This window comes from Tachysurus fulvidraco, chromosome 26 (genome assembly GCF_022655615.1).
Source record: "Tachysurus fulvidraco isolate hzauxx_2018 chromosome 26, HZAU_PFXX_2.0, whole genome shotgun sequence".
Lineage (NCBI taxonomy): Eukaryota > Metazoa > Chordata > Actinopteri > Siluriformes > Bagridae > Tachysurus > Tachysurus fulvidraco.
In genome coordinates this window covers 12,841,211-12,868,527 of record NC_062543.1, presented here as the reverse complement: position 1 = coordinate 12,868,527, position 27,317 = coordinate 12,841,211, and the positions used below count along the sequence as shown (strand labels likewise).

Below are 27,317 nucleotides of genomic sequence, written 5' to 3'. Positions count from 1 at the left end.
TTTGTAGGTTGCACGGTGCTTTTCGAGGTGGACTGCACACGTCTAAATGAACACAATGTCATCCGGCACCTTGCCTACGACCGCATCATTTTCAATTTTCCTCACTATGGACGGAAAAGCGGCGTCAAGAAGAACCGCACTCTCTTATCCAAATTCTTCATAAGGTGGGACATCTGTTTATTTCCTTTTTTTTTTTTTTTTAAAGTACCATCATGGCTTTGTTAGGATGTTATGCAAGCCTGTGAGGGTTACACAACACAACCGCTAAGCATAATTAACACGCTTACTTGGGATGCTGCATGCGACTGTGAACTCTCAGGCACTCAGAGTGATTATTGTGATGCCGTTTTCCCCACTAGCTGTGCTGAAGTGCTCAAGGCCGACGGAGAAGTGCATGTGGCTTTATGCAATGGCCAAGGAGGCACTCCATTTGACAACCCGATAAGAGAATGGCACAACAGTTGGCAGGCGGTCGCCATGGCAGCCGAGGCTGGCCTCATTCTCAGCGAGATCCGTCCTTTTGATCGCCACAGATATCAAGGATACAAATGCACGGGTTACAGGTAAGCATTGGTTTTGCTCTGAGATGTACCTTTCACATTCTATTTCCATATTTGTCCCGATTTCTGAAAAGCAAATTTACTTTAGCTCTATCACACTGGATATATATAAAATGCTTACATGCACTCTTACATATACTTCATAATAATCAATTATTTAAAAAGATGGAAGGCTTCCACATGTTCATAAAACAGAGTGGCATATTACATGCTCCTTAATTCCTCCGTAGGAGTCAAGATAAAGGTTTTCGTGTGGAAGGTGGGCTGAACCATGTTTTTACCCGGAGCTTGCCATACACAATGCCCAAGAAACTGAAAATGGACACTGTAGTTGGGAAGGAGATGGTTAGCTTTGAGCTTCCTGAGGAGTTGAGCGAATACGTGAACAGGTAAGTGGTCAGATCTTAAACAACACAATTTCTATTAGTAAGGAAATTGGTCATATTCTGTTTGGTCCTGTCGTTGGGACTGTGACCAATCATGTCAGTCAGTCATCTATAAGGTTACATCGTGGGTAAGGTGTCCTGTTTAAATGGCAGGGAATTTACCACCATCCAGCAGAGCCAATAAGCCCTACAGGGATATGTGAGGCATTATGAAGATTAAGTCCATTTACCTCAAGTTACTTCTCCAAGGCAAAGCAGAATGTCCTGAATGACGTGACCTTATTAGACCTTATCAGACATGTCATGCTGTCAATCCTTCTTTTCTATGTCAGGGATTTCCTCAGTCGACAGTCACGCCATCCTGTCAAACTGGTGCTGGAGCAGTTGCTCAGAGAGGTCAAATCTTCATGGCCTGTATGTTCAGTGAGCGGCAACTTTCCAGAGTTGCTCAGTTGCTCCCAAGACAAACTCCAGGCATGTGGCTCAAACCTGAGCTCCTCGGAAATCTACTGGATCAAGCCGATTGACAAGGACTGTGAGCCAACCGAAGACCAGCAGTTCTCCAGTAGTAGCTATATGCTAAGGCCATCTTTGTTAATGCATGCAGAGGAAATTATGCAGCGTGAGGATTTTAGCCCCGGAACCATCTATGCGCTTAGTGGGTTGGTTTTTCAAAGAGCTCCCATCACTCCAAACCGCTCCCCTGCTTACCATCAGCTTTTTCTGATTGCTGTTTTACCTTCTGAATCCCAACCTGACCAGATCCTTCAAAATAACCTGGAGGCTCTTCTTGGTCCTTATAAAGTCTCGTTTGAGAAGGAGGAGCTAGGTGAAGAGTGTCGAGTGAGGTTAATTTCACAGGAACTCCACAATTTTGGCCAAATAACTTGCGTCCCCTATCCTCGATCTAAACTCCCACACTATAAAAGCTCAATATTGACCTTGCTGCTAAATCTGGATCACCTTGTAACCCTGACCTTCTCAATCCCTGACTGGCGCCTAATGTGGACCTCGGACCCACGTTTCCTGGCAGGTTTTGAACCTGGTATCCAAGTGCCTGCCACATTTCAGCCATTTTCGCTGTACCCACCGAGTTACACCCATGACGTCAGTTTCTGGATGGAGCCAGACACATTTGACGAACTTGACTTTCACGAGGCAGTCCGCATAGCCACGTGCGGAGCTGTAAAGGACATACAGCTAGTAGACAGGTTCCGTCACCCCCACATGGGACATGCTAGCCTGTGCTACCGGTTATCATACCAGTCGCCAGATCGTGCCCTGTCTCGCACCCGAGTGCTGGACCTGCAAAACCAGCTGCGCACACTGCTGCCTCTACGCTTGAACATCACCCTGCGGTAGTCCAGGTATTCTCGTGAAAGCGGAAACATTACACAAGTACCTCAGTCTCAATTAAACACAAGATGAGCCATACCAATAATGGTTACATTATTGGTATGATTTTAGATTTGATTTTACATTATTGGTATGATTTTAGATTTGATTTTAGACTTGGTCCAAAATATTTCAACATCGAATCAAACCAATCCTTTTTCATACTTAACACAAATAGCCTTTTGTTTGTTTATTTCATTTTACAGGTCTTACTTTTTATTACAGAGATCATATTCAGGTCAATGAACTGATACAAGCTCATTGGATTAAACAAATATGCGTCTAAATAAAACTATCATGTTTTCTTTTAATGTTTTCATACCAAGGCCTTATTTCCTTAACAGAACATTGGAGTATTTTTCCACTTCTTGCTCTATTTTAAAAGGACAAGCAAAACTAATAACTTTGGTTCATTTGCTATTTGATTCATATTTCAAGCCATGGCTTTAATATATGATGAAATAATTGATTTAAATAATATTTTTAGTAGTATTTTAGTTTTCTTTAGTCATTACCCAGAACACATCTTTACATTCAAGCGGTATTAAGTACCTTTTTATGCTCTGGTCCACACCCAGAATTGATTCTGTGCTTGTTTATTTTATCTCTTCATCGAAACAGATTGTTTGCGCTAACTTGTTTTTACTGTTGCTGGAATTGATGCATTAGTTATTTCGTAGAGGCTTCTATGTTCTATTGAATACCTTCTTTTGTTACTATAACAAAAACGCATTCGTCAGAGTGCATGACCTCAACGTGTATCAAGCCGGTAATAATCACTCGATGTTTATGCACCAAACCTAACGAGAACATTGAAATCTTTTTTAAAAATTTTACTTATCGACCCTTTAATTTTCTTCTGGTTCTAAAAGTGAGTACGCTGCATCATGTACGCTGCATCATGTGACAAGTTTTAATGACTTGATCATTGTTTATTATTTGACGATTGGATTATATTTATGGATCTGTTTATGGTGAATATAATACTGAATAAAATTTTATATCACTTCAGAGTTGTTTCTTCTTTAATTGAATTCCACTGGGAGGGAAGTTTAAGCCGGTATCTTTGTGTACATGTACATTTGAAGACAAAAAGCTTAGCCTTAGTCTTTCTCCTTCCCTTTTTTATCCCTAGTGATGGATGATTACTCAGTCACAGATGGCTTCGGTGTCATCAGGATTCACGCTGGTGACGATAGAATGAACATTTGAGAGAGGAGAAAGAGATTTGCTTCAAAAATTGCCAAGTGAACCATTTAAGAGAAACCAGGACCAGGATTAAGGCTTCATGATGTTCAGTTGCTTTTATTACATCATTTGTATCAGATATTTTCGGACTAATTCTATATTTCATTAGCAGCCTGTCTCAGCTTGATCACCATCTTGTAGGGTTTGGGGGTAAGTGTAATTCCGTATATAGGGGTAAAATCTGGTGTTCCTGCATCTTCAGGCCAAATGAAGTGAAAGCGCCTCAGCAGTGTGACCAAGACAAGGAAGAGTTCCATGCGAGCCAGACCTTCACCAAGACACGTGCGAGGACCTTCACGTATACAAAGACACATCAGTAAATTGTCACGTGCCTTTTGTCTATTGAAGCTATTGAAAATCTCTGGTGTAGGTACTGTAGTATTATTTAGTGTGGAGTAGCATATGATGGCTAACGATCAAAAACTCACCAGCAGAAAAGGGCAGAAAGGCCTCAGGCTTCTCAAACTGCCCCTGTTCATTAAGGAAGTTTGATGGGTTAAATTCATGTGGAAACTTCCACTGGCCTTCTTCACTCAGCACTGAGGAGAGGTTGGGGATGATGAGGGTGCCCTAGAATAAAGATTATCCATAAGCAACACAGAAAACTAATAAGTGTGAATGCATGGAAATGACATGAAATGAATTGTTACCTTCGGGATGCTGTAGCCCATCAATTCAGTATCGCCCGTGGTACAGTGGAACACGCTCAGAGGGACGGTTTTGGCGATACGCTGAGACTCGTGAATCACTGCCTGCACGTATGGCATGTTGTGTCTGTCTTCAAAAGATGCGTGATCTTTTCCAGCCAGAACTTCATCAATCTCCTGCTGGCATTTTTCTAGAAGCAAAACCAAAAAAAAGCACAACGGATGTCACGACAAACACCTTTCTCAGCTCTACCATTTAAACTGTTCAGAGCGAGAAGACGGCACAGTCGTTAATACATAGCTCATAGCTCAGACCTTGAACATCTGGATGAGTGGTAAGGTAGAGGAAAGCCGTAAGCAGGGTGTTGGATGTTGTATCCGTCCCGGCAAAGTGCATATCCAGCAAATGCATCACAAGCTGAACCTCAGCAAAAGAGGAACTATCAGCTCTCTGTCAAAAGCATCAGATATCTGTAACTGTACTGATCGGTTCCAATACTCAGTAAGTTTAAAAAATTGTACCTGTAGACAGCAGGATCCAAATGAATGGTCACACAAATAGTTTTCTCCTGCAATGTTTAATGTGTAATATACAGTACTGTATATGCTTGTGACTTGCTTAACGGTAGCTCATGTACTGTATGTAGGTAGTTCATATCAGTGGCGTTAGATGTAATAGAAACTTTAACCTGCTTTCTAAACTCTGTCCCAGTGGTACTACCCACCAAATAAAAAAATGCTGAGAGGGTGGAAACAGTAATTACTCAACAGTTCATGGAAGTTCATACAGCTGTAAAAAAAATTTCATACACACACAAACCTTATCGATCTCGTCCAGATAACAGTCAACCAAATCTCTTGGCTGTCCTGGGACTCTTGTTGTTTTGTGCTTGTTTATCATGTCTACTGCCCTTTGCTTTAATATCTTGACAGCTGCAAAGGCTTTCTTAAATGGAAGGGGCAGATATCTTACCACAGGAAGTGTATCATAAATCTGTAGGAAAAATAAAACAAAATATCTTGCATGCTGCACAAACTTCCCATATATGATAGAGATGATGATGATGATATGTTTTACCATTCCCCAAGGTCCATTGGCGATTTTTGAGATTTCTGTGAACAGCTGGACATACTCTCTAAGGGTTTTGTCCTCATAGTCATATCGAGTGCTCAATAAAACCAGGTAGATGATATTTGATGCTGCGTCATGGAACAGAGTCTGTGGATTCATGGTGCTGCCTGTTCAGAGAAAGTGACAATACTCAACAAACCACATATTCTGATTTTTCTTACTTTCAAATTTTATTATATTTGTTCATGCACAGCTAATTTCGGGTTATGAAACCTGGCAGATCATCTACCATGTATATGGTGTGCTGGGAAAACCTGTCCAAAATCTAGTATTGACTGTCAGCAAGGCTAGCAAGATATCACACCGCTTTAGACAGACTGGCTGGTGTAGATGGCCGCTTTCTTACCTGGCAAGCCGAATTCAAGGGAAGAAATCAAGCCATGCAAATCAAATCAACTGGAAATTCTAAAATACTGACCTTAGAGAAACAGTAATGATAACTAACCAATACTTTTTTCCAATCGTGCGACCATGTGCTGAATTTCACCCAGAATCCTGTCCTCCATAGACTGTTTGCCCATGCCAAAGTTCCTCAGCGTCATGAGGTCAAAGCGCCGATGTTCCTTCCATCCATGACCGTAATCAGCCATAATAACACCTGTCATATGTAATCACTTAATTAGTTGTATTTTTAAAGTTAAATGCATTCTGCTTTCCAAATTACAGCAGCTTAGTATTTATATCATCTGCATTAACAGACAATGATGGACGAGGTAGCTTCATTTTATATAAACATGTATCTGTTATATGAATTACAGCTGGCATGACTTTCAGAGCTGCTGTGTTGGAAACATTAGAAGAGGAAACATCTTCTGAACAATCAGAATTTATGTGAAGTATTATGTCTGTTATGTGAAGTATTTAGTCCATGTCCGATAAAGAGTGACATCACCTTTCTTTTCTGTGACATGGCTGACCAGCAGGTTTCCTGGACGTCCAGAAAAGACAGCAGATTTGGTCACCAGAGCTTCTTTTATTGCCTTTAAACCATTAAGAAAAACAGCTGGCCTTGTCCCAATATACAGGCTGTAGACGATCCCATAGCGCTCAGCAAACTAAAGAGTGATGGGCAAAAACATTCACAAAAAGAATTCATTTTTATCTTTATTGGCTACACTTGATTTTTTTTAATTAAAGTGCAAACTTTAGAGTTAAACACAATCATGTAATCTGAGACAAGACAATATGGGACAATACCCTCTCAAAATCTTTCAGAGGATTTTTGATGTTGAGCTGGAACAGGTTGCCGAATATAGGGATAGGTTGCGGTCCAGGAGGGAAGTTCTTAGGCCTCTGAATCCTGATGAGGAGGAAGAAAATGCAGATGCACAAAACAGCCAAAATCCAGGAGCCCAACATGATTGACCGTCACTCTGCTTCTATCTGCTCGTTTCTGCAGGTGGAAAATATTGTAATCATTACACTGGTTAAAGTCCATTCATCACTCAGGGGTCACAATACCACCAAGGCAACTTGCCAAGGCTTTTTTTTTTAGCTCTCTCTCTCTTCATCTTTGTGAAAGACCTGTCTCACCTGAGGAATATCAAAGACAAAAAACTATGTCTAAATCTTAAAATCTTATACAGAAGTAGACTATATGGCAAAAAGTTGACATCACACTGATATGTGGTTCTTATATAATAAGGTTTTAATCATAAAGTAAGGTTTTTCTTCTGGGCATAAAGCAAGTTCGTTAAAGAGTAGAAGACTTTGAGCAACATGTAAAAGGATCTAAAATAGAGGATGTCTAAAGCATGGGCCCAGCAACAGAGAAGCCGAGAACTGGGAGCTGAACTGGGAGTATAGATGATCAAGGAATGGGTTCCCTGAGGTCTGATAAGATGATCGGATCAACATGTTTGCATATTTATACTTTGGGTAATTGTTTTCTGCTTGGTTAAAAGTGGACCAGAATAACTGTGGGATGGATAAGAACCTGAATTATGACAATAAATTACAACTTCCATAATAAGATAACTGACCATTTGTGACTTCTGTTCTTGGGATAAACACATTAATAACCGGATAACTTGATTATGTAACTTTGTGTTAGACTCAACAACACAAAAAATCTCCTCAGGATGTCTTCCATCATGAATATTAAGCAAGACGTAAAGTTCAATGACCAATCAGGTAGCGCTTCCCTCATGAATATTCATAAGCCCTTACTTCAGCCGGGCTAACGCTAAAAACAGGATTTGGTTGCTTTATGAATATTAATAAATCAGCCTTATTGGGTAGCGGTTTCCTCATGAATATTTATAAGCCCTCCCCTGCCTTCCGACGTTTCTGAAATTCTCTGACAGGACGGTGTGATTTCTTTTACACGCCTCTATGATGACGCGCCAGGAGAAAACATGGCGACGAAGGGACTCCGTCAGCGTAACAGACGGGGCAGCAAACACGACGCCAGCACCGCTAACACTCCGCCTGTCAGCGAACAGCGTGCTGTAAAGGACGAGAAAAGCGTCGAGGACTTTAAACCCACCGAGTCGTGCAATGAGTGAGTAAAGCCGAGGTCTTTATTCCGCTGACAGCTCAGTGCTGGTTTATTAATTCATCTGTAACGCGTTATGAGGCACAGGGACACACAGTAACACACAGGTGACACAACGACATGTCACACTGACACGCTGTCATGCTGTTATCGAGTCTCCCTGAGGAATTTAGCTATGCTAGCAGACTAACCGCGAATTGTAATGAGATTCATTCATTCATTCGTTTATTCGTTCGTTCGTTCATTCATTCTTTTTTCATGCCTGCATGCATGAATCAGCCTGAACTGAGTGCATCTCATACGCCTCGTGCTGCACCTGCATGTGCTTACTAGCTGTTTATGGTCTTATAATAACATTAACCATTACATGATCGCGTGACCCTAGTAGTCTCTTACGCGCATGCGCAAGTATGCCAAATTAGGGAGCCTGTCTCTGATTGATTGTCGGATTGAGTAGAAAAACATCTCTGAACACACAAAACCTTGAGGTGGATTAGCTACACCAGCAGGAAACCACATCGTGTTCCACTCCTGTGAGCCCAGAGCAAGAACCTGAGGCTATCATGGACACAGACTCACCAAATTGAGTGACGTTCTGCTGTTTGAAGCTCATCCACTTCAGGGTTTGATGTGTTGTGTGTTCTGAGATGCTTTCCTGTGATTACCAATGTCTCGTTTCAGGTCCTCCAGTAGTAAGGGAGGTCAGGTTTGGGCTCCCGAGGGCTCGACTGCATTCAAGTGCCTGGTGTCAGCCCGCTTCTGCGCCGCTTTGCTCAGCAACGTCTCAGACTGTGACGAGACCTTCAACTACTGGGAACCGGTGAGCTGAGCGTTTTATCGTTCGACTCTATTTTAACAGGCGACAGTGAAGCTGACAGTGAGTCTGCTGTATTTCCTCAGACTCATTACCTGCTGTATGGGAAAGGGATGCAGACATGGGAATATTCCCCCGTCTACGCCATTCGCTCCTACGCTTACCTGTGGCTGCACGCCCTTCCCGCGTGCTTTCATGCTAAGATACTTCAAACCAACAAGGTAGAACTAGAACAGGCTTCACTTCTTCACCCGATGCACTAAATCTTATCGGTCTATTTCCGTCCCAAAGTAGCAAATGTCAAAAATCAATCCTGGGTCGGTTCTGGTGAAGAAAAAAAACAGTAAAATGTAAAAGCATTTAGTTCAATGGATTTTTGCTGAAGTTTCATCGATCTTCTCTCCGTGTCTTTTCAGGTCCTCGTGTTTTACTTCCTCCGCTGCGTGCTGGCGTTCGCCTGTTGCGTGTGCGAACTCTACTTTTATAAGTAAGTGTGACACTCTGGTGATCTGCGATTTTGTTCTACAAATCAGCGTGAAAAATAATCTCACGTGCATTGCAGGGCGATCTGTAAGAAGTTCGGCCTGCACGTCGCCCGGCTCATGCTGGCCTTCCTGGTTCTAAGCGCGGGGATGTTCTGCTCTTCTGCAGGTAGGCATGTATGTGCATTAATAAAAATGAAATCCCGCTGTTTAGCTGTTATTCATTCATTTCTACAAATCTATAAGACCAATATACCCGAGTCGAAAATACAAACATACCTAGAAACTCTTCAGCACCTCTCGTTTGTCGGTAACAGGCAATGATGGGCGATGATGTCAATTCCACAACGTTATTCTCTAATCTTCTTAGCAAATAAATAGTAAAGCAATAAATGCTGTAGATCTTCAGCGTTCAGTAAGAAAAGCTAAAACTCGTGGCCCAAATCTACAGAGATTTCGCTAAGAATTCGTCTGCTTCTTGTGTGCACAGCTTTCCTGCCCAGTACCTTCTGCATGTACAGTACGATGGTCGCGATGACTGGCTGGTTCCAAGGGCGACCGAGTCTGGCCATACTGGGCATAGCAGCCGGTGCCATTGTAGGCTGGCCCTTCAGCGCTCTGCTCGGGTGAGTACCTCGTTTCTGTGCACTGGCATGAACTACGATGTTATTTCAGTCTGTGTTTGTTCCTTGCAGCTTTCCCATTGCCTTTGACCTCCTCTTAGTGAAGAAGAAATGGAAAAGTTTCATCACATGGACACTTGTGGCCCTGGTGCTCTTTCTGGTAAAGACAGGATCACGTTTAACTCTGAGTTAGCGATGTAGATACATCCCGAGCAGCTACAATTGTAAAAATGTGACGAGGTCTTAAAGTAAACGCAGTCATCGAAAACCGTATCGTTTTTAGGTCCCGGTCGTCGTCGTGGACAGTTATTACTACGGCAAGCTGGTGGTCGCGCCACTAAATATAATACTCTACAATGTCTTCACTCCTCATGGGCCGGATCTTTATGGTAATTGACGTTATTATTCTTTATTATTGTCCGCACGACATCTACAGTACATGGTTTCGTTATGGTGTGTATACAATAATATTTATATACAATAATGCACGTTAAGAATCGTGGGATTTCTGCCTAAATGACACCAGGGTCACCTGTGCATTTGTATTCACTTTTGCTTACCAGTAGTGAAAGTTTTTCTTTCCTTCAGGTACTGAGCCTTGGCACTACTATTTTGTGAACGGGTTCCTCAACTTCAACATCGTCTTCGTGCTGGCGCTGTTCTCTCTTCCCCTGACCGCTCTCATGGAGGGTCTGCTACAGAGGTTCAATGGTGAGTAAAGTGTGTGTGTGTGTGTGTGAAAAGATATGTGTTGTCCCACGTTGACTGTCTCTTGAACGCACTTGTGCGCCGCAGTGCAGAACCTCGGCCGTCCCTATTGGCTCACCCTGTCCCCCATGTACATCTGGATGCTGATTTTCTTTACCCGTCCCCATAAGGAGGAGCGCTTTCTGTTTCCCATCTACCCCCTGATCTGCCTGTGTGGTGCAGTGGCTCTTTCCTCTCTCCAGGTAACGCAGTGTGAGCAAAGCAAATATCCAACATATACAAACCGTGTATTTGTATTCGAATGAGAAGGTTTTAATCGTGACGGTTGTTCGTTTCTCTTCAGAAATGCTACCACTTCATGTTCCAGCGCTATCGTTTGGAGCACTATACCATCTCCTCCAACTGGCTGGCTCTTGCCTCCGTTCTTCTCTTTGGTGTGCTGTCTCTCTCCCGTTCGGTGGCTCTCTTCCGAGGTGATTTAGCAAACGTTTGCTTTACTTTTCCTGCGATTACTAATGATACTTACTGTGTATATTGTGTTGTAGCTCCGTTTCTGCTTAGCCTCATGGCTGTGATATGCTTACAGGGTATCACGCTCCCCTGGATCTGTATCCCGAGTTCCACCGTATCGCCAAAGACCCTTCGATTCACGCGGTACCCGAGGGCCGGCCGGTGAGCGTGTGTGTTGGGAAAGAGTGGCATCGCTTCCCCAGCAGCTTCCTCCTGCCCAGCAAGTGAGTACAACTAGTGATGTTGGAGTAACATGGGCATTCCTTTAGTGCATAATTCTTGTCTTGGCTCCGCTTTTGTGCTCTAGCTGGCAGATGCAATTCATCCAGTCAGAGTTCAGGGGTCAGCTGCCGAAGCCCTTCGCCTCAGGCCCGGATGCTACACGTCTAATCCCGACGGATATGAACGACCAGAACCTGGAGGAGCCATCTCGATACGTGAGTTTTTCACTGGAGATAAAAAATTTGCTAAAACCTAGGGGAAGATTGTAACAAGTTGGAGTCAGGCTTAAGCTGGCTCCTCCTACTTTAATGGAGACTAAATACAGGGGGGTGGTGACATCTTGGTGTCTTTCAGGCTGAAACTGTGGGTTAAGCTCATGAGAGTTAGGCTTATGCAAAGAGTTGGATCAGTTTCAGCTTCACCCCCTGGATTGCAACAAGGACAAGGTCAAAATGTTGAAAGTTTTATTCATTCAACGTTTCATTTCCACTCCAATTTTGCTCTTTCTACCGCAGGTGGATTTGAAGCACTGCCACTATCTGGTGGACCTGGCCACAGACAACGAAACGCCACGAGAGCCGAACTACGCTGCTAACAAAGATGAATGGAGCATTATCACAGAAAAACCCTTCCTAGATCCATCAAAGTAAGCCTTTTAATATTGTGTGTGAGAGAGACGGTGTGCTGAAGGGTAGAAAGAGTCTGTTTTAGTGAATGTGGTGTCTATTTGAATCAAAATATACGATCCGAATCGTTTAGATTTAAAATACTCATAAAAGTAGTTTCCATGTCTGTTGACGTCCACACTGAAGACTGACATCGGAGTCTCCTTAAGTGTTAAATAAAAGACCCAGTGAATTAACTGTTTAATGATGATAATGAATGTAAACAAATGATTCGGCACACTGACCCATCAGATGTGATCATTTAGCAGTCATATATACTGTAGATGTACTGTAGAATAAATAAATGTATGTCTCAACATCAGCCAGACTTCTGGAGTGCAGCTCTGTTTGTAGTGTTTTGTACTAATCCTGTACAACCACATGCACCTTATCTCGTTAAAATACCGACACCGGCGTGTTCGATTAAGCTTAAAATTAAATCCTTCATAAGCGATTAACGCACCGTTTGACATTGACACCTGCATTGAATGCACTCGTCCTATAGGGGGCGCCAAAGTCTAGGATTAAAAAATTAAATGAAAATGACTGACCTCAACCCTCACTTTTGGGGAATGTGTAAAAAAAAATAAATAATAATAATCCTAAAGCTCGATAAGAAAATTGATCTGTTGATTCCTCTTTTCTTCTGTAGGTCATCCAGGTTCTACAGGGCGTTCTTTGTTCCATTCCTGTCAGACCAGTACACTAGTTACAGCAGATACGTCATCCTGAAACCCCGGCGAGCGAAACACAGCAGGAGACGAACGCAGCCCTGATGCCTCCCCCCTCATCATTACATTCCTTTATTTGCTTCAACACTCTTCCTTTTTATTTGCTTGATAAATAACCTCCCTCTGTTTCGTGCGTGCGTGTGTGTGCGTTCACGTGATATCAGCATGGAGTCGTTAGTCATTTTGCACACTAATCATCTCATATCATTCCATATGACGTCCTTTTCATGACAGATCCCTCCGTGTTCCGTAAAAAAAAACACACACCACCTGCTGTAACTTTCAGAGCAAAGGATCCTTTTTAAGGATCTTTGGTTATTTCCCATGTGCACGTCCACATAGTCTCATCCTGGTCTCGGACAATGAACTAAACTGGACTCGTCCCAGGTCTTGGGTAACCGTCACAGTCGGTACAGAGTGTACGTACACGGATTTGTGTGTCCTGTCTCTAATCCAGCAGAGCAAGAAACAGAATGGTCCTCGGATTGCTCTGATGTCCGTGTCAGTGATGTCATGTCTCGTCCTGGAAAAGAGTCATTTCAGTGTTCGGTGTGTGATGGAGTCAAATAAAGAACATCTTGTTGACATGGTGACCAGAGACTTTTATTTATAGAGAATATAAAATTATAATGTGCACCTGCAGATTTGTCTGTTTATTTTTTTCATATTACTTACAATCGCAGAGTTTAGTGTCATTATCTCCTGGATTTTAAATCTAGAATGAAAGTCAGTGTTAACTTAAGATAATTACAGTCACTCTGAATTAGTTTGCTTTAACATCAAATCTTGTTCATGAGACTGAGTGACTAAGTGAAGTCATTCCCTAATTGATGATGATGATGATGATGAGGATTTTTGTAAGGAGTCTCCAGTATTAGTGCTTTTATCCCGAAATGATTCACTACTGTTCTAGTCACAAAGGAACATGTTCTTCCAGTTGTGCAAAACCTTCACAAGCATAAAAGGTTGGTTTCACTAAACATGTACAGACCTTGAGTGTGTTTGTGTGTCCCTGTGACACCACAGAGAACTCTGATCCTTTTTAAATCCTGGCATTGATGCTACCGCTGGTGACGCAGGAGCTCCTTTGTAATACGAATCCCCCCCCCCCCTTCGGGTCCTTCTCTCCTCTTGTTGTTATTGCGAACCTTATTAACTGCTGACAGACGTTCTCGACAGATGTTTTATAACCCAAATAAACGAGGTCAAATGTTTCCTTTGGTGCAACTCTGAAGTGATCTCGTTCTACAATTCCTGTATGGTCTGTTAGCTCGATGCACAGCTGGATGTCCTGAGGGACCAAGATGCATTCCAGATGTTCTCGTGCATGCTTGATGTATTCAAGATATGATTTTTGTCAGCTCAGGTTTACGGGAGATGTATCTTGAAGGTATACAGAGTAGGAAGGACAGGATAATTATTCTAAAATAGATGTAAGATTAGATGTAAGAACATAGCGTTAAAGTTTCGCTGCAAACGTCACTGCATACCTGAGGTTACCAAGTTCAGTATTATATGGTATTAGTAGGTCATTTGTACTTTGCTTTGATTAGCATTAGAATCCAGGCGATTTAAATGTGTTGCCTCTGCTTTATTTACCAGTCAGGATCAGCCACCTGCCAACATGCATCATCACAAGTAACTGGAATTACCAAAGCATTAAAACTGTAATCTGGCTGTTTATATATGACACTCATTATTCAGGAGAGTTGAAGAAGCAGTTTTTGGAGCCCCTACTGGTTGCAAGGCAAAATGACAACATGTATTGATTATTTATTTATTTATCTATCTATCTATTTATTTATTTATCTATTTATTTATTTAAATTCTCACCCAATAGCTAACTCAGCTGAAAGAGAGTAAATACTAGCATACTATAAGCTTTTAAGACATATCAATCGACCATTTTCTATTAAATCAATGCTCATGATACGTTATATGCTCAGGGAAAAACGTACAACATACATTTTTTTTAACATACAAGATTTGTTCATGTCATACAATTTTGCTGTTCTGATCACAAATTACAATTACAACATTTTTTAAATTTATGTTGGAGTCCCAAGCTTTATTCTTACCCCCGCCATAGCATATTTATGCCTTATAAGGAAAAGAGGCGGAGCTTGAACTGGGCTAGAAAAATATGAAGTTCTGTGTAAATTACAGTTTTTCAAAATGCTTTTTGAACCTTTAATTATATATATATATATAATCTTGTGAAATAGTAGCAATGTATGTTTTTGTACCCAGCAGCACCTAGACTCCTTTTTCCCCCTTGTTATTAGTGAGGTAGGGTTTAGCTAGTTTGCTTTTTCCCATTGATACATGGGCGTCCCTTGTTAGAAATATGTCCAAGCCATACAGTACTTTCTGCTTGTGTGTTAAAAGATTTCTCTCCCATTGGTGCACTTTATTTGGCTAGAACTTAAGTCCATAGCTCTGAGTTGTTTAATGTAGCACCTTGGTCCTGGGAAACCTTGTTTAATTAAACCTTGTACTGAGTCAGCTATATATGGTTGAAATAACAATAAAAGCTTCTTGACTTCACTTCACTTAACGATATTAAGTTTGTGCTCCTATGTAAGCATCACCAGCAACAGTCTCTTCTTTGACAATTCACTAATATAAACATAAACATAAGCATCAGGACAAACACCAGGTCATACTAGAGTAGTGTGTAATAATGTGGTGATTATTTTAAAAAAAAAGGTATTCTTGTGAAAGATGGTACGGTAATCTGAATAATGAAGCACGAATTAGCAAATGAATGGTGTGACAGATGGCCCATGCATATTTTGTTCATGCAGCAGGATATTTTATTGGACATTTCAATGGGTCTGTGATGTGTTCAGGTGCAGATCACGGTTTCAGCTGCAGAACGAGCTGATTTGGGGCATAATATTGAGATAACTAATCACATGCGTGTAATGTTTTGTATGCAATTAAGCCTGAATATACATGCAACAGCCTTTGAACTGAATGATTCGATAATGTTTTTCGGACCTGATTTTTAAACATTCTGTGTGTGAGTAAAAGCTGTAAACCTGAAAAAGTCTGTTCAGTTTGTAAAATAGAGGTATAAAACAATATAATAGCAGAATTGCTCATTCACTGAGACTTGCTTGCCACATAGATTTAAAAAAAAATAAAAGATGCCTTTTATAATCATAAATAGAAGGATGCATTTCATTTTTATAAAAGGATTCTCCAGTGTTTACGTTCCATGTGTGTGAATGAGTGTGTTATGGACGGACCACGTTGTTGACTCACTATGGTCCTAATTATGATAGAATGGCTCCTGAAAGTAAAAGAGTTAACTTAGGACAGAGACCCATGCACATCCTGGTATCATTGCAACATATCAAGGTGCATCTTACATTTACATTTACAGCATTTGGCAGACGGCCTTATCCAGAGCGACGTACAGAAGTGCTGAAGTCTCTATCATTCTATGCATTAACTGTGGTTCACTGGGTTACATACTTAAGATACCATGAGTCCAAATAATTTTTTTTTTGTTTTTAGAAACATATGCAACAAACACGAAAGGAAGTGCTAGTTGAAGTGTTTCATGAATAAGTAGGTCTTCAACCGTTGTTTGAAACTATCCAGTGACTCAGCTGTCCGGACCCCTAGGGGAAGTTCGTTCCACCACCTTGGTGCCAGAACAGAAAAGAGTCTTGTTGTGTACTTGCCTCTTACCCTGAGAGATGGCGCAACCAGTCGAGCAGTGCTGGTAGCACCTAGGGCACGAGGTGCAGTGCGAGGAGTGATGAGGGCTTTGAGGTAAGAGGGAGATGGTCCGCTTTTGGCTTTGTAGGCCAGCATCAGTGTTTTGAATCTGATGCATGCAGCTACCGGAGGCCAGTCGGAGGGATTGCAGCAGCGGGTGGTACGCGAGAACTTAGGCAGGTTGAAAACAAGCAGTGCAGCTGCATTTTGGATCATTTGCAGTGGATAAATTGCTTTCGTAGGTAGACCTGCCAGCAGTGCATTGCAGTAGCCCAGTCTTGAAATGACAAGAGACTGGACAAGTACCTGAGCAGCCTGTGGGGACAGAAATGCCTGAATCTTTCTGATGTTGTAGAGAAGAAACCGACACGAGCGAGTCACATTAGCAACATGAGAGGAAAAGGACAGTTGATTGTCCATGGTTACCTCAAGGTTGCGAGCTGTGGCTGAAGCGGAGATCGGATCGTCAAGAGAGAAGAGATAGAGAGTCAAAGTCAAGAAAGAGGAGATAGACAGGTTGGTGTGAGAGGTGGATTGACTCCTGCTTATTGTGTTCCACAACATTAAATGTAACTATAAATGGATAAGAAGTACTATCAAAGTGACAAGAAATTGCTGACATTCGCTAACAACAACCTTGTTTTTATTGGGAAAAGTCTGGTTGGTTTCTAGAACATCACACACTCACACTTGCAAGTGTTTTACTCTTTACTTATTGACCTGTTTCTTGTTATACACCCAAAACCAAGACCTCAAACATCTGAGGCAAAGAACGAGTTTGGATATTTTGCTGCGCTGAAACACTAGCACACTTCTTTAGCTGACTAATTACACACTACCGTACTACATAGTGTAGATCTCCATCACTTACGTACTACTTTTATATACTTTTTAGTGCGGTAGAATGCGGGACTGTGCGACGCCCCTGTGTGAAAACCCCGTAGCACGAACCGGCCATAACAACCATAATACAAGATGGCGGGTGCCGACGGAGATGATTCTCTTTACCCTATTGCGGTGCTTATTGACGAATTAAGAAATGAAGACGTTCAGGTAAAGCATTTGTAATAGTTAAAATTTATATTTTAGGACACGTGAGTGAAATAAATAACAGGATAACTGGGTTTCCTCTGAGCTAGCTAATGAGCCGGTTAGCTTAATGCTAATTTAGCGTCATAGATATCTATGGTTTAGCGCGTTAGCTTAATGCTAACTTAGCGTGTTAGCTTAATGCTGATATAGCGCCATAGATATATATGGTTTAGCGCGTTAGCTTAATGCTAACTTAGCGTGTTAGCTTAATGCTGATTTAGCGCCATAGATATCTATGGTTTAGCGCGTTAGCTTAATGCTAACTTAGCGTGTTAGCTTAATGCTGATTTAGCGCCATAGATATCTATGGTTTAGCGCGTTAGCTTAATGCTAATTTAGCGCGTTAGCTAGCAACTAAATACAACCTGTTTACATAACTGCATAGGTGACTCCCAAACAACATGAATACAATAAATACATTATTTCTATATTTTTTTATTCTAAAACCACAGTCTTTAACTATACGTTGTCTCAATCGTATTTGGGAAAAAAATAGCTTGTTTGTTTGGAAGTTAACTAAGCTCACGTTTACACTTTGAATTATATGTGACTGATGCAATGTCTTATAAATGAGCACCTGAGAGAAAATCTCGATCTGTACCCAGAATAATAAAGTTTATAGGAAGCCACTGAATCACTGCAGAGCTTGATGTCGCAGTTTCATCATCAGGACAGAGGCATGCATCAGCAAAACAACGCATCTCTAATCTATACACACAAATCTGTAGGTCTGAATAGTGCAAATCGTTTACATACGTGCTTGGTGTGTCCTACCAATAGGATACACAAGTCAAGATTTATATTAGATATATTTAAATGTGTTTGTATTTAAGTCTGAGGTGACTGTGACGTGGAAAAACTCCCTTAGATGGTAAAGGAAGGAGCCTTGAGAGGAACCGGTCCCAAAGGGGAACCTCATCCTCATGGGTGACACTGGAGGGTGTGATTATAAACATTATAAACAGTCTGACAGATGCTTTATTGATGAGGAGATTGTTGTCCACATGGAGTTGGCATCTCCTCTTTAGTATAGCAGAGTCTAACTGGAGCTGGTAGATCTCTAGATGCCTCGGGATCCTCAGAGAGTCGGCCATCTCAGTGGAGGTCCAAAATCTTCATGGCATGGAAGACAATCAGTGCTGGTACATAAACGGAGCTGTAGTTCATAATCAAAAAGTTCATAAACAAAAATCTACAAACGGTTGCAAACTTTAGAGATAATAAATCACACTTGCGTAGAGCTTGTCGATCTACCCGGAGGAAACGAATCAAGGTTTTCCACCATCAACCCAACACGAAATGGTTTTCTTACTTAACAGTGATGTTCTATTGGTAGTGTTTACTTGTCAAATCCATGCCATGAACATGTCATTTTCAGGCTTTCTTGTACATGTGACGCTGTCAATGGTGACATCTCAGCTTCACTCGTGATCCAGAAGTGCAGGGTGAAAAACATGGCCAAAATGTCATCTCACAATACATTATTTTCAAGATATTTTCATGACGTACAACTTACTCAGGGTTTCCTTTCTTTTTAGAGGCACTTTTGTTACAGAACTGTTTGATAAATTGTTATCTCAGAAAGCAGATTTTTGTTATTAGTTTATGATTGAGATTGCGTGTTCAAAACCTAATGATGCTTTTGCCAGGCGTCCAAAAGAGCACAATTAGCTATTCTGTCTGGGCTTGGGAAAATTAATGACTATTAGGATTTGCAGGTAGAGATCAACTATGGCTATTAGGTCAGATGTTTTAATTATCAGAAAACGCATGTATATTTATGCAAACACCTTGCTCAGATTATACTACCATCAGTTGTGCACTAGTTAGGGAGCAAGATATGATGACGGCATGTTCTACACAATTTCACACGCCTTTGTGAGTGGTGACATGCTCTCTCTCTCTCTCTCTCTGTACATCAGTCACTGCAATAAAAGGCAATCATAGCTGTCTGTGAGCTTGCTGAAGGTTTCAGGTAGCCTTTTCCTCCAAATATATTATGCAGCATGAGCAATACTTTGGAAAGAGGCAGCCAGCTGGAAGGAGCCTTTTCTCCCTCCTGGATTGGTAGCATCATGAAAAATTCAAGGGACTTTTTGAGTTTAGAGATGATTTAGTATTATTATATTATTATTTTTTTGAATTAGAAGGTATGTGGAAATACAGAGGATACCAAGCGATATCCAGAGTAAAGCTGTCATTTCACACTCCTGCTTTTACTACACATGGTCACCATAAAAATAAAAACCAGCTCGTCTTTTTTTTTTTGATAAAGATTTTTCCTGATGTAATAAATTGTCTCTTCAGAAGTCGCAGTGAGTCTTTATGCTTGAGGAAATGAATATGCATATTTGTCATCGAGTCATTTCATTCAGCAATTTCATACATCTGTAACCGAAGGTCTGTTTTTAAAACAGTTGCGGCTGAACAGCATTAAGAAGCTCTCCACCATCGCCCTGGCTTTGGGTGTTGAGAGGACACGTACTGAACTGCTCCCTTTCCTCACAGGTAAGTTGTTGCTATTTTGTAATTTCTCACTCAGGTTTGTTTGATATTTTAAAATATATAACTAAAGTGTGTTTACCATGAAGCAAAATGCACTTTTTAGTATGTAAGTTGTCAAAATGTTGCAGTTCATTCTTAAATATGCTTTATATTCTAGATACTATCTACGATGAGGATGAAGTTCTCCTTGCTCTTGCTGAACAGCTGGGCAACTTCACCATGCTGGTCGGAGGCCCTGATTACGTGCACTGTCTCCTTGTAGGTGCCAAAACAAATCTGTTTCTTTCTGTGATGAAAGCTCTTCTGATTTATTGAATGATTCATTATAGCCATCAACACTTTCCTCTCATGTCCTCAGCCACCGTTGGAGAGCCTGGCCACAGTTGAGGAGACTGTGGTGAGGGACAGAGCAGTGGAATCACTACGGAAGATCTCCCATGAGCACTCACCTGTGGACCTGGAGGTGCACTTCGAGCCCCTGGTGAAACGCCTGGCCAGTGGTGACTGGTTCACTTCTCGCACTTCAGCTTGTGGTCTCTTCAGCGTCTGCTACCCGCGCGTCTCCAGCACCGTCAAAGCCGAGATTCGCCAGTCAGTCTCTAGGATTTTATTATTCTTTTTTTAAATTATTTAATTATCCTTGATGGTGGGGTTTTACCAGTAGGTTTAATCTGATAGTTAATGTGCTGATAATTGTATAAAACATTATCAAAGATTTTGTGATTATTGTTATTGTAGGAAATTAATTTAATATTTTTTCTGCTTGCCCTTGTATTAGTCTGTAGTCTAAGATATTCATTCCTAGTTTGACCGGTTTCTTAAACAGATCAATGGAGTATTCAAAGGAACGACTACAAAGACTCAAAGATTTTGATCGTTCACTATAATGTATATAACCGCTTTCAAGAATTAAAGGCATAACGATTTCAAACTGTTCTTTCAGGCACTTTCGTAACCTTTGCTCTGATGATACTCCAATGGTCCGTCGTGCTGCTGCATCTAAGCTGGGAGAGTTTGCCAAAGTGTTGGAGCTGGATTATGTCAAGAGCGACATCATCTCTCTGTTCACTGCATTGGCTTCTGACGAGCAGGTGAGTTTCAGTCACGTAATAAAACATCGAGTGTGTCTTTAAATGTACGTCTTTGTACGTGTGAAGTTCCCACTATTTCAAAATGTAGGCAACTTGGTTGAAACACTTAAAGGCAAAAGAAAACTCAGTGATCATTCCAGTGATTTTCTAAATATGTGATTGTTTTCTTCATGAATGCGTCCTGCAGGACTCTGTGCGTCTCCTGGCTGTGGAGGCATGTGTCAGCATTGCCACGCTGCTGCCCCAGGAGGATCTGGAGTCTCTGGTCATGCCCACTCTGCGGCAAGCCGCTGAGGACAAGTCCTGGAGGGTTCGCTATATGGTGGCAGACAAGTTCTCAGAGGTGAGTGTGAAAGTAATCACCGTCTTTAGATTCCTGATTAAAATAAGGGGCTGATAAATAAAGGTCAAATTTTAATGTACAGTATTTTCCGCACTATAAGGCACACCTAAAAGCCTTAAATTTTCTCCAAAATTGTCCTAACCATTTTGTGCTCCACACTCCAGCCCAGTAGGTGGCGGTAAATGCACCTTAAGTTGGTTTGCCATCCACCAATAAAAATCAGATGCTTACGAGGCACAATTCAAACTACAGGCTATCAGTTACACGGTTGTAAATGGGAATAGAGCTGCTGAAAGAATTCAACATCAATGTGTCTGTGGTTCAGAAGTGGAGGAAGCAAGAAAATGTACTGCGCCAAGTTAAGAAAACACAGTAGATAAGGGCTTTGATGGATTTGTGGGAGAAGATTGATTAAAAAATAATGTGTGTATTGTTATAGTTCTAAAGTTCAACTAAACTCACTGTTTTGCTTCTGTTGCCTTTTTTGTAGACCGTATGTTATAGCATGCACTTTATAATATGGTGCACCTTATAATATGGTGCGCCTTATAATATGGTGCGCCTTATGTATGGGTTAAGAAATAGACCCATAATTGAGACTGTGCCTTATAATCCGGTGCGCCTTATAGTCGGAAAATACTGTACATATCTTGAATTTAATAAGCAGAGCTGATATCTCTGTAATTTCCCTGTTATTGTAACTGATTACGTAAACTATATTTTTTGCTGCTTGTAGTTACAAAAGGCAGTCGGTCCAGAAATCACAAAGAACGACCTCGTGCCAGCTTTCCAGAACCTTCTCAAAGACTGTGAGGCTGAAGTACGTGCCGCTGCTGCCAATAAGGTCAAAGGTATGGTTCACTCACTTGGAACCTGTTGGTTACCAACATTTGTGCATGTCTGTTTTGTTTCACTGTACTGTATTTTATACTCTGGTCTTTAGAATTCTGCGAGAATTTACCAGAAGACAGCCGAGAGACGATCATCATGAATCACATTCTGCCCTGTGTCAAGGTACATTACTCATCCAATCACCAGTGTCTGGGTCACTAGACTAAAGTCTCTGTAGGCTATGGGCTACAAAATTAAACATAGCTCTTATACGGTGATTGACAGCTCAGATGTCACATTCTGAGTCTCCTGACACTGAGTAACAGCTAACATCTGACTCAGCAGCTGTCCTTGGTTAAAGTGTCTAAGACGTAAATGAGCTCAAATTAGCCTGGTCACTGGTGCTGTAACCTTGACCTTCGGATTAACAGAACAAGGATTTGGCAGATATGTTTAAGTCCTGCAGCAGTAGATGTTGCCTTACTTATCTTCACCAGTATGTTGGTGTTGGTATTTACTTCTGACAACCACCTGTGATCAGTTCAGTGCTTTTGTGTTTATCTGAATAGAACATTTATTATCGGATATTGTTACAAAGAAGCTTTACATGAGAGACAATTTAGTGTTTCTCTCCAATCCTGAGTAAAATACATTCGTTAGTCAAATGCCTTCAAGGACATTCTAGAGTTGTGAAATAGTATGGAGTTAATTTTGGTCTCTCCTTAGAAGCTTAACCTTTGTGTCCGTGATTATCATGTTTCAGTTTAATTCCTAAAAGGGATTAAAGGATGCACAGGCTGGTTGGATGATTCTTCATTGCGATAGCTGTTAAATGTGAAGCTGAACATAAAAAAATAAGACTCATGGGGGGGGGGGGGGGGATAATATGAAATGTACTCATCTCTAAAGTTTAAGCAAACTTGAACTAAATGCGTCATTGCTAAACGGCTTTGCAGCTTCCCTGCCGCCCCTTTAATGTGGGCTGTGTTCCGGTGTCCTTTACAATTTAAATTAAATCCCGAACAGGTCTAATTGCAGGGTTATTATTTAATTTAGTCTTAATTACTGATGTGGCTTGAGATGTGGGTGATGTGAATGTTTGATTTTTACAGCTGTCATATATCGTTAACACTTAGCGCATGTCTGTAGGAACTGGTTTCAGACACAAATCAGCACGTCAAATCGGCTCTGGCCTCGGTGATCATGGGTTTGTCGACCATTCTGGGCAAGGACAACACCATCGAGCACCTGCTTCCTCTCTTTCTGGCCCAGCTCAAAGACGAGGTAAAGACTTCAGATTAGAGTGTTACAGCTTGTGTGAGTGTGTGTAGTTGCCCTAGACCAGACCTCAATGAGGAGATCTGCGTCATCTTTTAACCGCAGATGAGCATCCTGTATAACTAGCCACTTTGATCCCACAGGCCTGGAGGGAGCCTTGAAGTGAGGGATGAATGGATGAGTGCTGCAGTTTTCTCCTGTTTCATCTTTTATTGCCCACCGAAGTGTTTGCATTGTACCCGTCCTCCTTAACCGAGTCTTTGAACTTACCCATTCACTCAGGTTATTTTTTTTTACAGCCAGAGATGACTCATCTTTTTCCCTCTCTTCCAGTGTCCAGAGGTGCGTCTGAACATAATCTCTAATCTGGACTGTGTGAACGAGGTCATCGGGATCCGCCAGCTGTCCCAATCTCTCCTCCCTGCTATTGTAGAGCTTGCAGAAGATGCCAAGTGGAGGGTGCGGCTGGCCATCATTGAATACATGCCTCTACTGGCAGGCCAGCTGGTGAGTCTCAGTTTCTCGGATGACGACTGACACGGATTCCTCAGTGTCTACTGCATTTTTTGGTTTATTTTATGCAGTCGTTTACCACTAATGGTAACATTAACGGTGATTTATGCTAACTGACAAGAAACAATGTAGTACACACAAGAGATGGCCTGCATACATCACTGCCTGACCTGATTAAGACTAGTCTTTGGCCAAGCTTGATTGTAGTGCGGCAGCTGAACGATTTTGAACCTCTCTGTTCATTGCAACGCCAGTTGATTATGCCGCTGATGCTGCTCATTTGTGTCCGCAGGGGGTGGAGTTCTTTGACGAGAAACTGAATTCCCTGTGCATGGCGTGGCTTGTCGACCATGGTATGTAAACCTCGGATGACCTCTGAATACGCAACAACATCCATTTGATTTAATGAGCTCTGGCTGCTGTTTTATGGCTATCTAAATATCAAATGCCTCATGGGGCCTATGTTCCTGTCATATTAGCATTCTAGCACCGGGAGCACATGGAAAGACTTTCTTTTTAAACGTGTCTTCATTAATGTATTAAAATACTCTTTATTTATTCGAACAGGCATCTATCAGTATTTTTTTTTCAGCCCATACAATTACCAAAATATGTAATTCTAATGAATAACACATTCTGTTTGCAAGTGACAAGGCAGTTTTCGTGAGGAAAATGGGGTTCAGCAAACAAATGTTTAAATAAAAAATAAATGTTTAAACCCTCACAGTAACTTTAGCTATTACGGTTTTTGTTAACAGATTGGCTGTAATTTGAGGCTGATATGCCAATTCTTTGAGACTTTGTCTTCATAACCTAACTTGTGTGTGACAGTATATGCCATCCGAGAGGCAGCCACCTGCAACCTGACGAAGCTGGTGGAGAAGTTTGGTGCAGAATGGGCTCAGAACACCATCATACCCAAAGTACTAGGAATGGCCAACGACCCCAACTACCTGCATCGTATGACCACGCTTTTCTGCATCAACGTGCGTATTTGCTACCAAAATCTCTCACTGACTCACCTTTGGTTGCTATAGCAACTGCCCCAAGGCGTTAGCACCTTTTGCGAAGCATGGATTTTTTTTCTGTGCTAGGAATCTGTGTCTGTTTAAATTGAGTAGGTCTTCACTCTCCCGTAGTCTGTTTGTGACTCATTGGATTGTGCCATCGCCACAGCCGAGTGCCCAGTGACTAACCCCTTACAGGATACAGCACACAGCCGGTTTACGTAAGCATTAACGTTTGTTTTATTCAGGCTCTATCGGAGGCGTGCGGTCAGGAGATCACCACCAAGCACATGCTCCCTGTGGTCCTGAAAATGTCCAATGATCAAGTGGCTAATGTGCGCTTCAATGTGGCTAAGTCCCTCCAGAAGATCGGCCCTGTTCTGGACAGCAAGTATGTCTACTTGCACATGAATGCATTTCTTTGTGTTTTTTTTATTTTTGGAAATGACTCGAAGTCACACGTTTTAAAATGTCACCTAACTTGCTGTTTGTCATTTGGCAGCTCTTTGCAGACTGAGGTAAAGCCTGTGCTGGAGAAACTGGCTGCAGACCAAGACATCGACGTCAAATACTTTGCCCAAGAGGCTATAAGTGGTAGGCTTAAATACGGATTTCAGTGAATAGAGAAATTCGTATTTTTTTTTTTTTTTTAAATACTTGCCCCAAATGTATCTATCAATCGATCAGCTATAAAAGGCTCATTTGGTTCTTGAATTCTGAATGTATTTAATAATAAGTAAATGAGACTGACCCACTTCAGTTGTCACAGAGACTTTGTGATTTAATTTAAAACATACACATTACTTTGTTGCTTCACAGCCACCATGGACCAACTAGGAACTTTTTTGGTATCATTACATGCTTGATGGCTGTGATAACACTACTGATATTTTACGTGTTCTATGATGTAAAAAAAAAACAAAAAAAACAAATGAAACAAGCCACGAATGTTCAACTTGTTTGTGTTGGCCAGATCTGTAACGATTTTAGTGTAATTTATGTACCTTTTAAATATGTGTCCTATTTAATTATTGTATTTTATTTTCATTTTTTAGTTCTTGTCCTGGCTTAATGGAGCCCATGCTAAACTCCCCATCTCGAGCTGACCACCACCTCCTTCACCACCACCATCATCTTTTTCCAGGATCATTCATTGGACTGTTAATAGAAAGGAGGCCTGTTTTGTCTCTCCGGTATGGAAGTGCTGGAGAAGAAGCTGTGCTTTTCTCGCTATTTTGAATCGAGTTTTTTTTTTTTTTTTCCTCTCAGCCTCGAATGATCCTGAACATCTCATTCTCTTATCCTTCATTCTGACTGCAGTCTGGAGGTGGTTGGAGGTGGGATGTACTTGTCAAACAAACACCGTATCGTTACACAGTAACTTGACGATTAATTAGCTTGCCTTTCCGTATGTGTTAATCTGCCCTCACTTTCAGCACTTTTTCGATGTCGTCCTACTAAATGAACTGTTGTGACAAATACTTACCAGACTGTGTTCCTGGTTGTCTTTTAGGAGGAACTTATGATGATGACTGACCTAGAAGTCCCAGTAATAACTCTATATCCTTCCTAGTTTCCGTGCATAAGCATATACGGGCAGTAGTGAATTCTGAGCTTGCATGGCTTGCTTTGAGCCCTAGCCCTGTGCATGGCAGTATCTGGACTGATAGAACTGCTGTTAGCATTTAGCATCTGTCTCTCACTTAGCTGCTAACAATTCTCAAGCCCTGGATCCTCAATGCATTGGCTGAAGTGTTTTAAAAAGATTTACTGCTTATAATGTAAAAAGGGACCATTTATAAATATTTTCCTCTAGTAGCAGTAATCCAGAAGACAATAGTTCCCAATGTATGAATTAGAACATTCTCTGCTATTCTGTGCCATCAACCATACTAAACCTCTTCACACACACACACAAAATAAAAGGTCCCTGTTGTGTGTTTATATTAAACCGATCTGTGTAATACTTTGATCCTTTATTCCTAAGCTTCTGCATGACCCTCCTTGCTCAAAGGTGAACCTTGCTCTGCAGTAGGGAGAGATTCATTAGCAACAGGTTATAAGTGTTATGGGTCAAGTCTATTTCATGCAGCACACTCCCTGTCGTGCCAGTGAAACGTTCCTCCTCAGCTTCAGAAAACGGTCCGCAGTCCCCTTTCGTTATCGTGATTGCCGTCAGAACGTGCTTTCGGTTTTATATGAACGTGTACTCGCGCTGTCCTTTCACAGCGCAGAATCAATAAAGAATCTGACACAAACCTGTTTGTCCATTTGTATGTGAGTTTCTTCCAGGTTTGATCAGATT

At 41.4% G+C, this 27,317-nt stretch overlaps 4 protein-coding genes across 6 annotated transcripts in view; 3 read left to right on the top strand and 1 right to left on the bottom strand.

The window, feature by feature from the left end:
* fdxacb1 (ferredoxin-fold anticodon binding domain containing 1) overlaps positions 1 to 3,352 on the top strand; it is a 5,186-nt gene extending 1,834 nt beyond the window's left edge. Inside the window, exons 3-6 of the mRNA XM_047809072.1 lie at positions 8 to 164; positions 360 to 563; positions 791 to 949; positions 1,279 to 3,352. Of these exons, the coding sequence (XP_047665028.1) occupies positions 8 to 164; positions 360 to 563; positions 791 to 949; positions 1,279 to 2,308 (1,550 nt within the window). The 3' untranslated portion in view covers positions 2,309 to 3,352. The remainder of the gene's footprint in view (positions 1 to 7; positions 165 to 359; positions 564 to 790; positions 950 to 1,278) is intronic.
* Positions 3,353 to 3,619: 267 nt separating this feature from the next.
* LOC113663405 (cytochrome P450 2D15-like) lies at positions 3,620 to 6,774 on the bottom strand. Its single transcript, XM_027178694.2, has 9 exons — positions 6,566 to 6,774; positions 6,261 to 6,423; positions 5,814 to 5,966; positions 5,315 to 5,475; positions 5,057 to 5,230; positions 4,552 to 4,687; positions 4,240 to 4,427; positions 4,018 to 4,159; positions 3,620 to 3,881 (listed from the first exon to the last, which is right to left on the bottom strand). Exons 1-9 carry the CDS (start codon positions 6,725 to 6,727, stop codon positions 3,685 to 3,687), a joined length of 1,476 nt encoding a protein of 491 aa, XP_027034495.1. The 5' UTR covers positions 6,728 to 6,774; the 3' UTR covers positions 3,620 to 3,684.
* Positions 6,775 to 7,571: 797 nt separating this feature from the next.
* Positions 7,572 to 13,205, top strand: alg9 (ALG9 alpha-1,2-mannosyltransferase). 3 transcript variants are annotated; one of them, XM_027178692.2, is made up of 15 exons: positions 7,572 to 7,871; positions 8,547 to 8,685; positions 8,766 to 8,900; positions 9,096 to 9,166; positions 9,242 to 9,330; positions 9,652 to 9,787; positions 9,857 to 9,944; positions 10,068 to 10,173; positions 10,373 to 10,495; positions 10,580 to 10,734; positions 10,836 to 10,965; positions 11,079 to 11,226; positions 11,310 to 11,439; positions 11,740 to 11,870; positions 12,542 to 13,205. In XM_027178692.2, exons 1-15 carry the CDS (start codon positions 7,726 to 7,728, stop codon positions 12,663 to 12,665), a joined length of 1,851 nt encoding a protein of 616 aa, XP_027034493.2. In that variant the 5' UTR covers positions 7,572 to 7,725; the 3' UTR covers positions 12,666 to 13,205. The 3 variants fall into 3 exon arrangements, with proteins under 3 accessions (XP_027034493.2, XP_047665026.1, XP_047665027.1); XM_047809070.1 differs by lacking the exon at positions 7,572 to 7,871 and adding an exon at positions 8,332 to 8,452; XM_047809071.1 differs by lacking the exons at positions 7,572 to 7,871; positions 8,547 to 8,685; positions 8,766 to 8,900; positions 9,096 to 9,166 and having other exon boundaries at positions 9,318 to 9,338.
* Positions 13,206 to 17,248: 4,043 nt separating this feature from the next.
* On the top strand, positions 17,249 to 27,270 carry ppp2r1ba (protein phosphatase 2, regulatory subunit A, beta a). Its single transcript, XM_027178669.2, has 15 exons — positions 17,249 to 17,405; positions 19,862 to 19,952; positions 20,107 to 20,207; positions 20,308 to 20,540; positions 20,893 to 21,040; positions 21,228 to 21,383; positions 22,120 to 22,234; positions 22,327 to 22,397; positions 23,364 to 23,498; positions 23,826 to 23,999; positions 24,298 to 24,358; positions 24,837 to 24,991; positions 25,261 to 25,403; positions 25,515 to 25,606; positions 26,068 to 27,270. The coding sequence occupies exons 1-15, from the start codon at positions 17,328 to 17,330 to the stop codon at positions 26,082 to 26,084; spliced, it is 1,770 nt and encodes a 589-aa protein (XP_027034470.1). The 5' UTR covers positions 17,249 to 17,327; the 3' UTR covers positions 26,085 to 27,270.
* The last annotated feature ends 47 nt before the right edge of the window (positions 27,271 to 27,317 follow it).

Bases quoted from the DNA above. Each gene is read 5' to 3' on its own strand.
- alg9 (XM_027178692.2), top strand. From the start codon at position 7,726: ATGGCGACGAAGGGACTCCGTCAGCGTAACAGACGGGGCAGCAAACAC. The intron at 7,872-8,546 runs GTGAGTAAAGCC...GTCTCGTTTCAG, and splicing joins CCCACCGAGTCGTGCAATGA to GTCCTCCAGTAGTAAGGGAG. The intron at 9,945-10,067 runs GTAAAGACAGGA...TATCGTTTTTAG, and splicing joins TGGCCCTGGTGCTCTTTCTG to GTCCCGGTCGTCGTCGTGGA.
- LOC113663405 (XM_027178694.2), bottom strand. From the start codon at position 6,727: ATGTTGGGCTCCTGGATTTTGGCTGTTTTGTGCATCTGCATTTTCTTC. The intron at 4,428-4,551 runs GTCTGAGCTATG...TTTTGCTTCTAG, and splicing joins CACTCATCCAGATGTTCAAG to AAAAATGCCAGCAGGAGATT. The intron at 4,160-4,239 runs GTAACAATTCAT...TCTTTATTCTAG, and splicing joins TGGGCTACAGCATCCCGAAG to GGCACCCTCATCATCCCCAA.
- ppp2r1ba (XM_027178669.2), top strand. From the start codon at position 17,328: ATGGCGGGTGCCGACGGAGATGATTCTCTTTACCCTATTGCGGTGCTT. The intron at 22,398-23,363 runs GTACATTACTCA...GCATGTCTGTAG, and splicing joins ACATTCTGCCCTGTGTCAAG to GAACTGGTTTCAGACACAAA. The intron at 24,992-25,260 runs GTGCGTATTTGC...TGTTTTATTCAG, and splicing joins CCACGCTTTTCTGCATCAAC to GCTCTATCGGAGGCGTGCGG.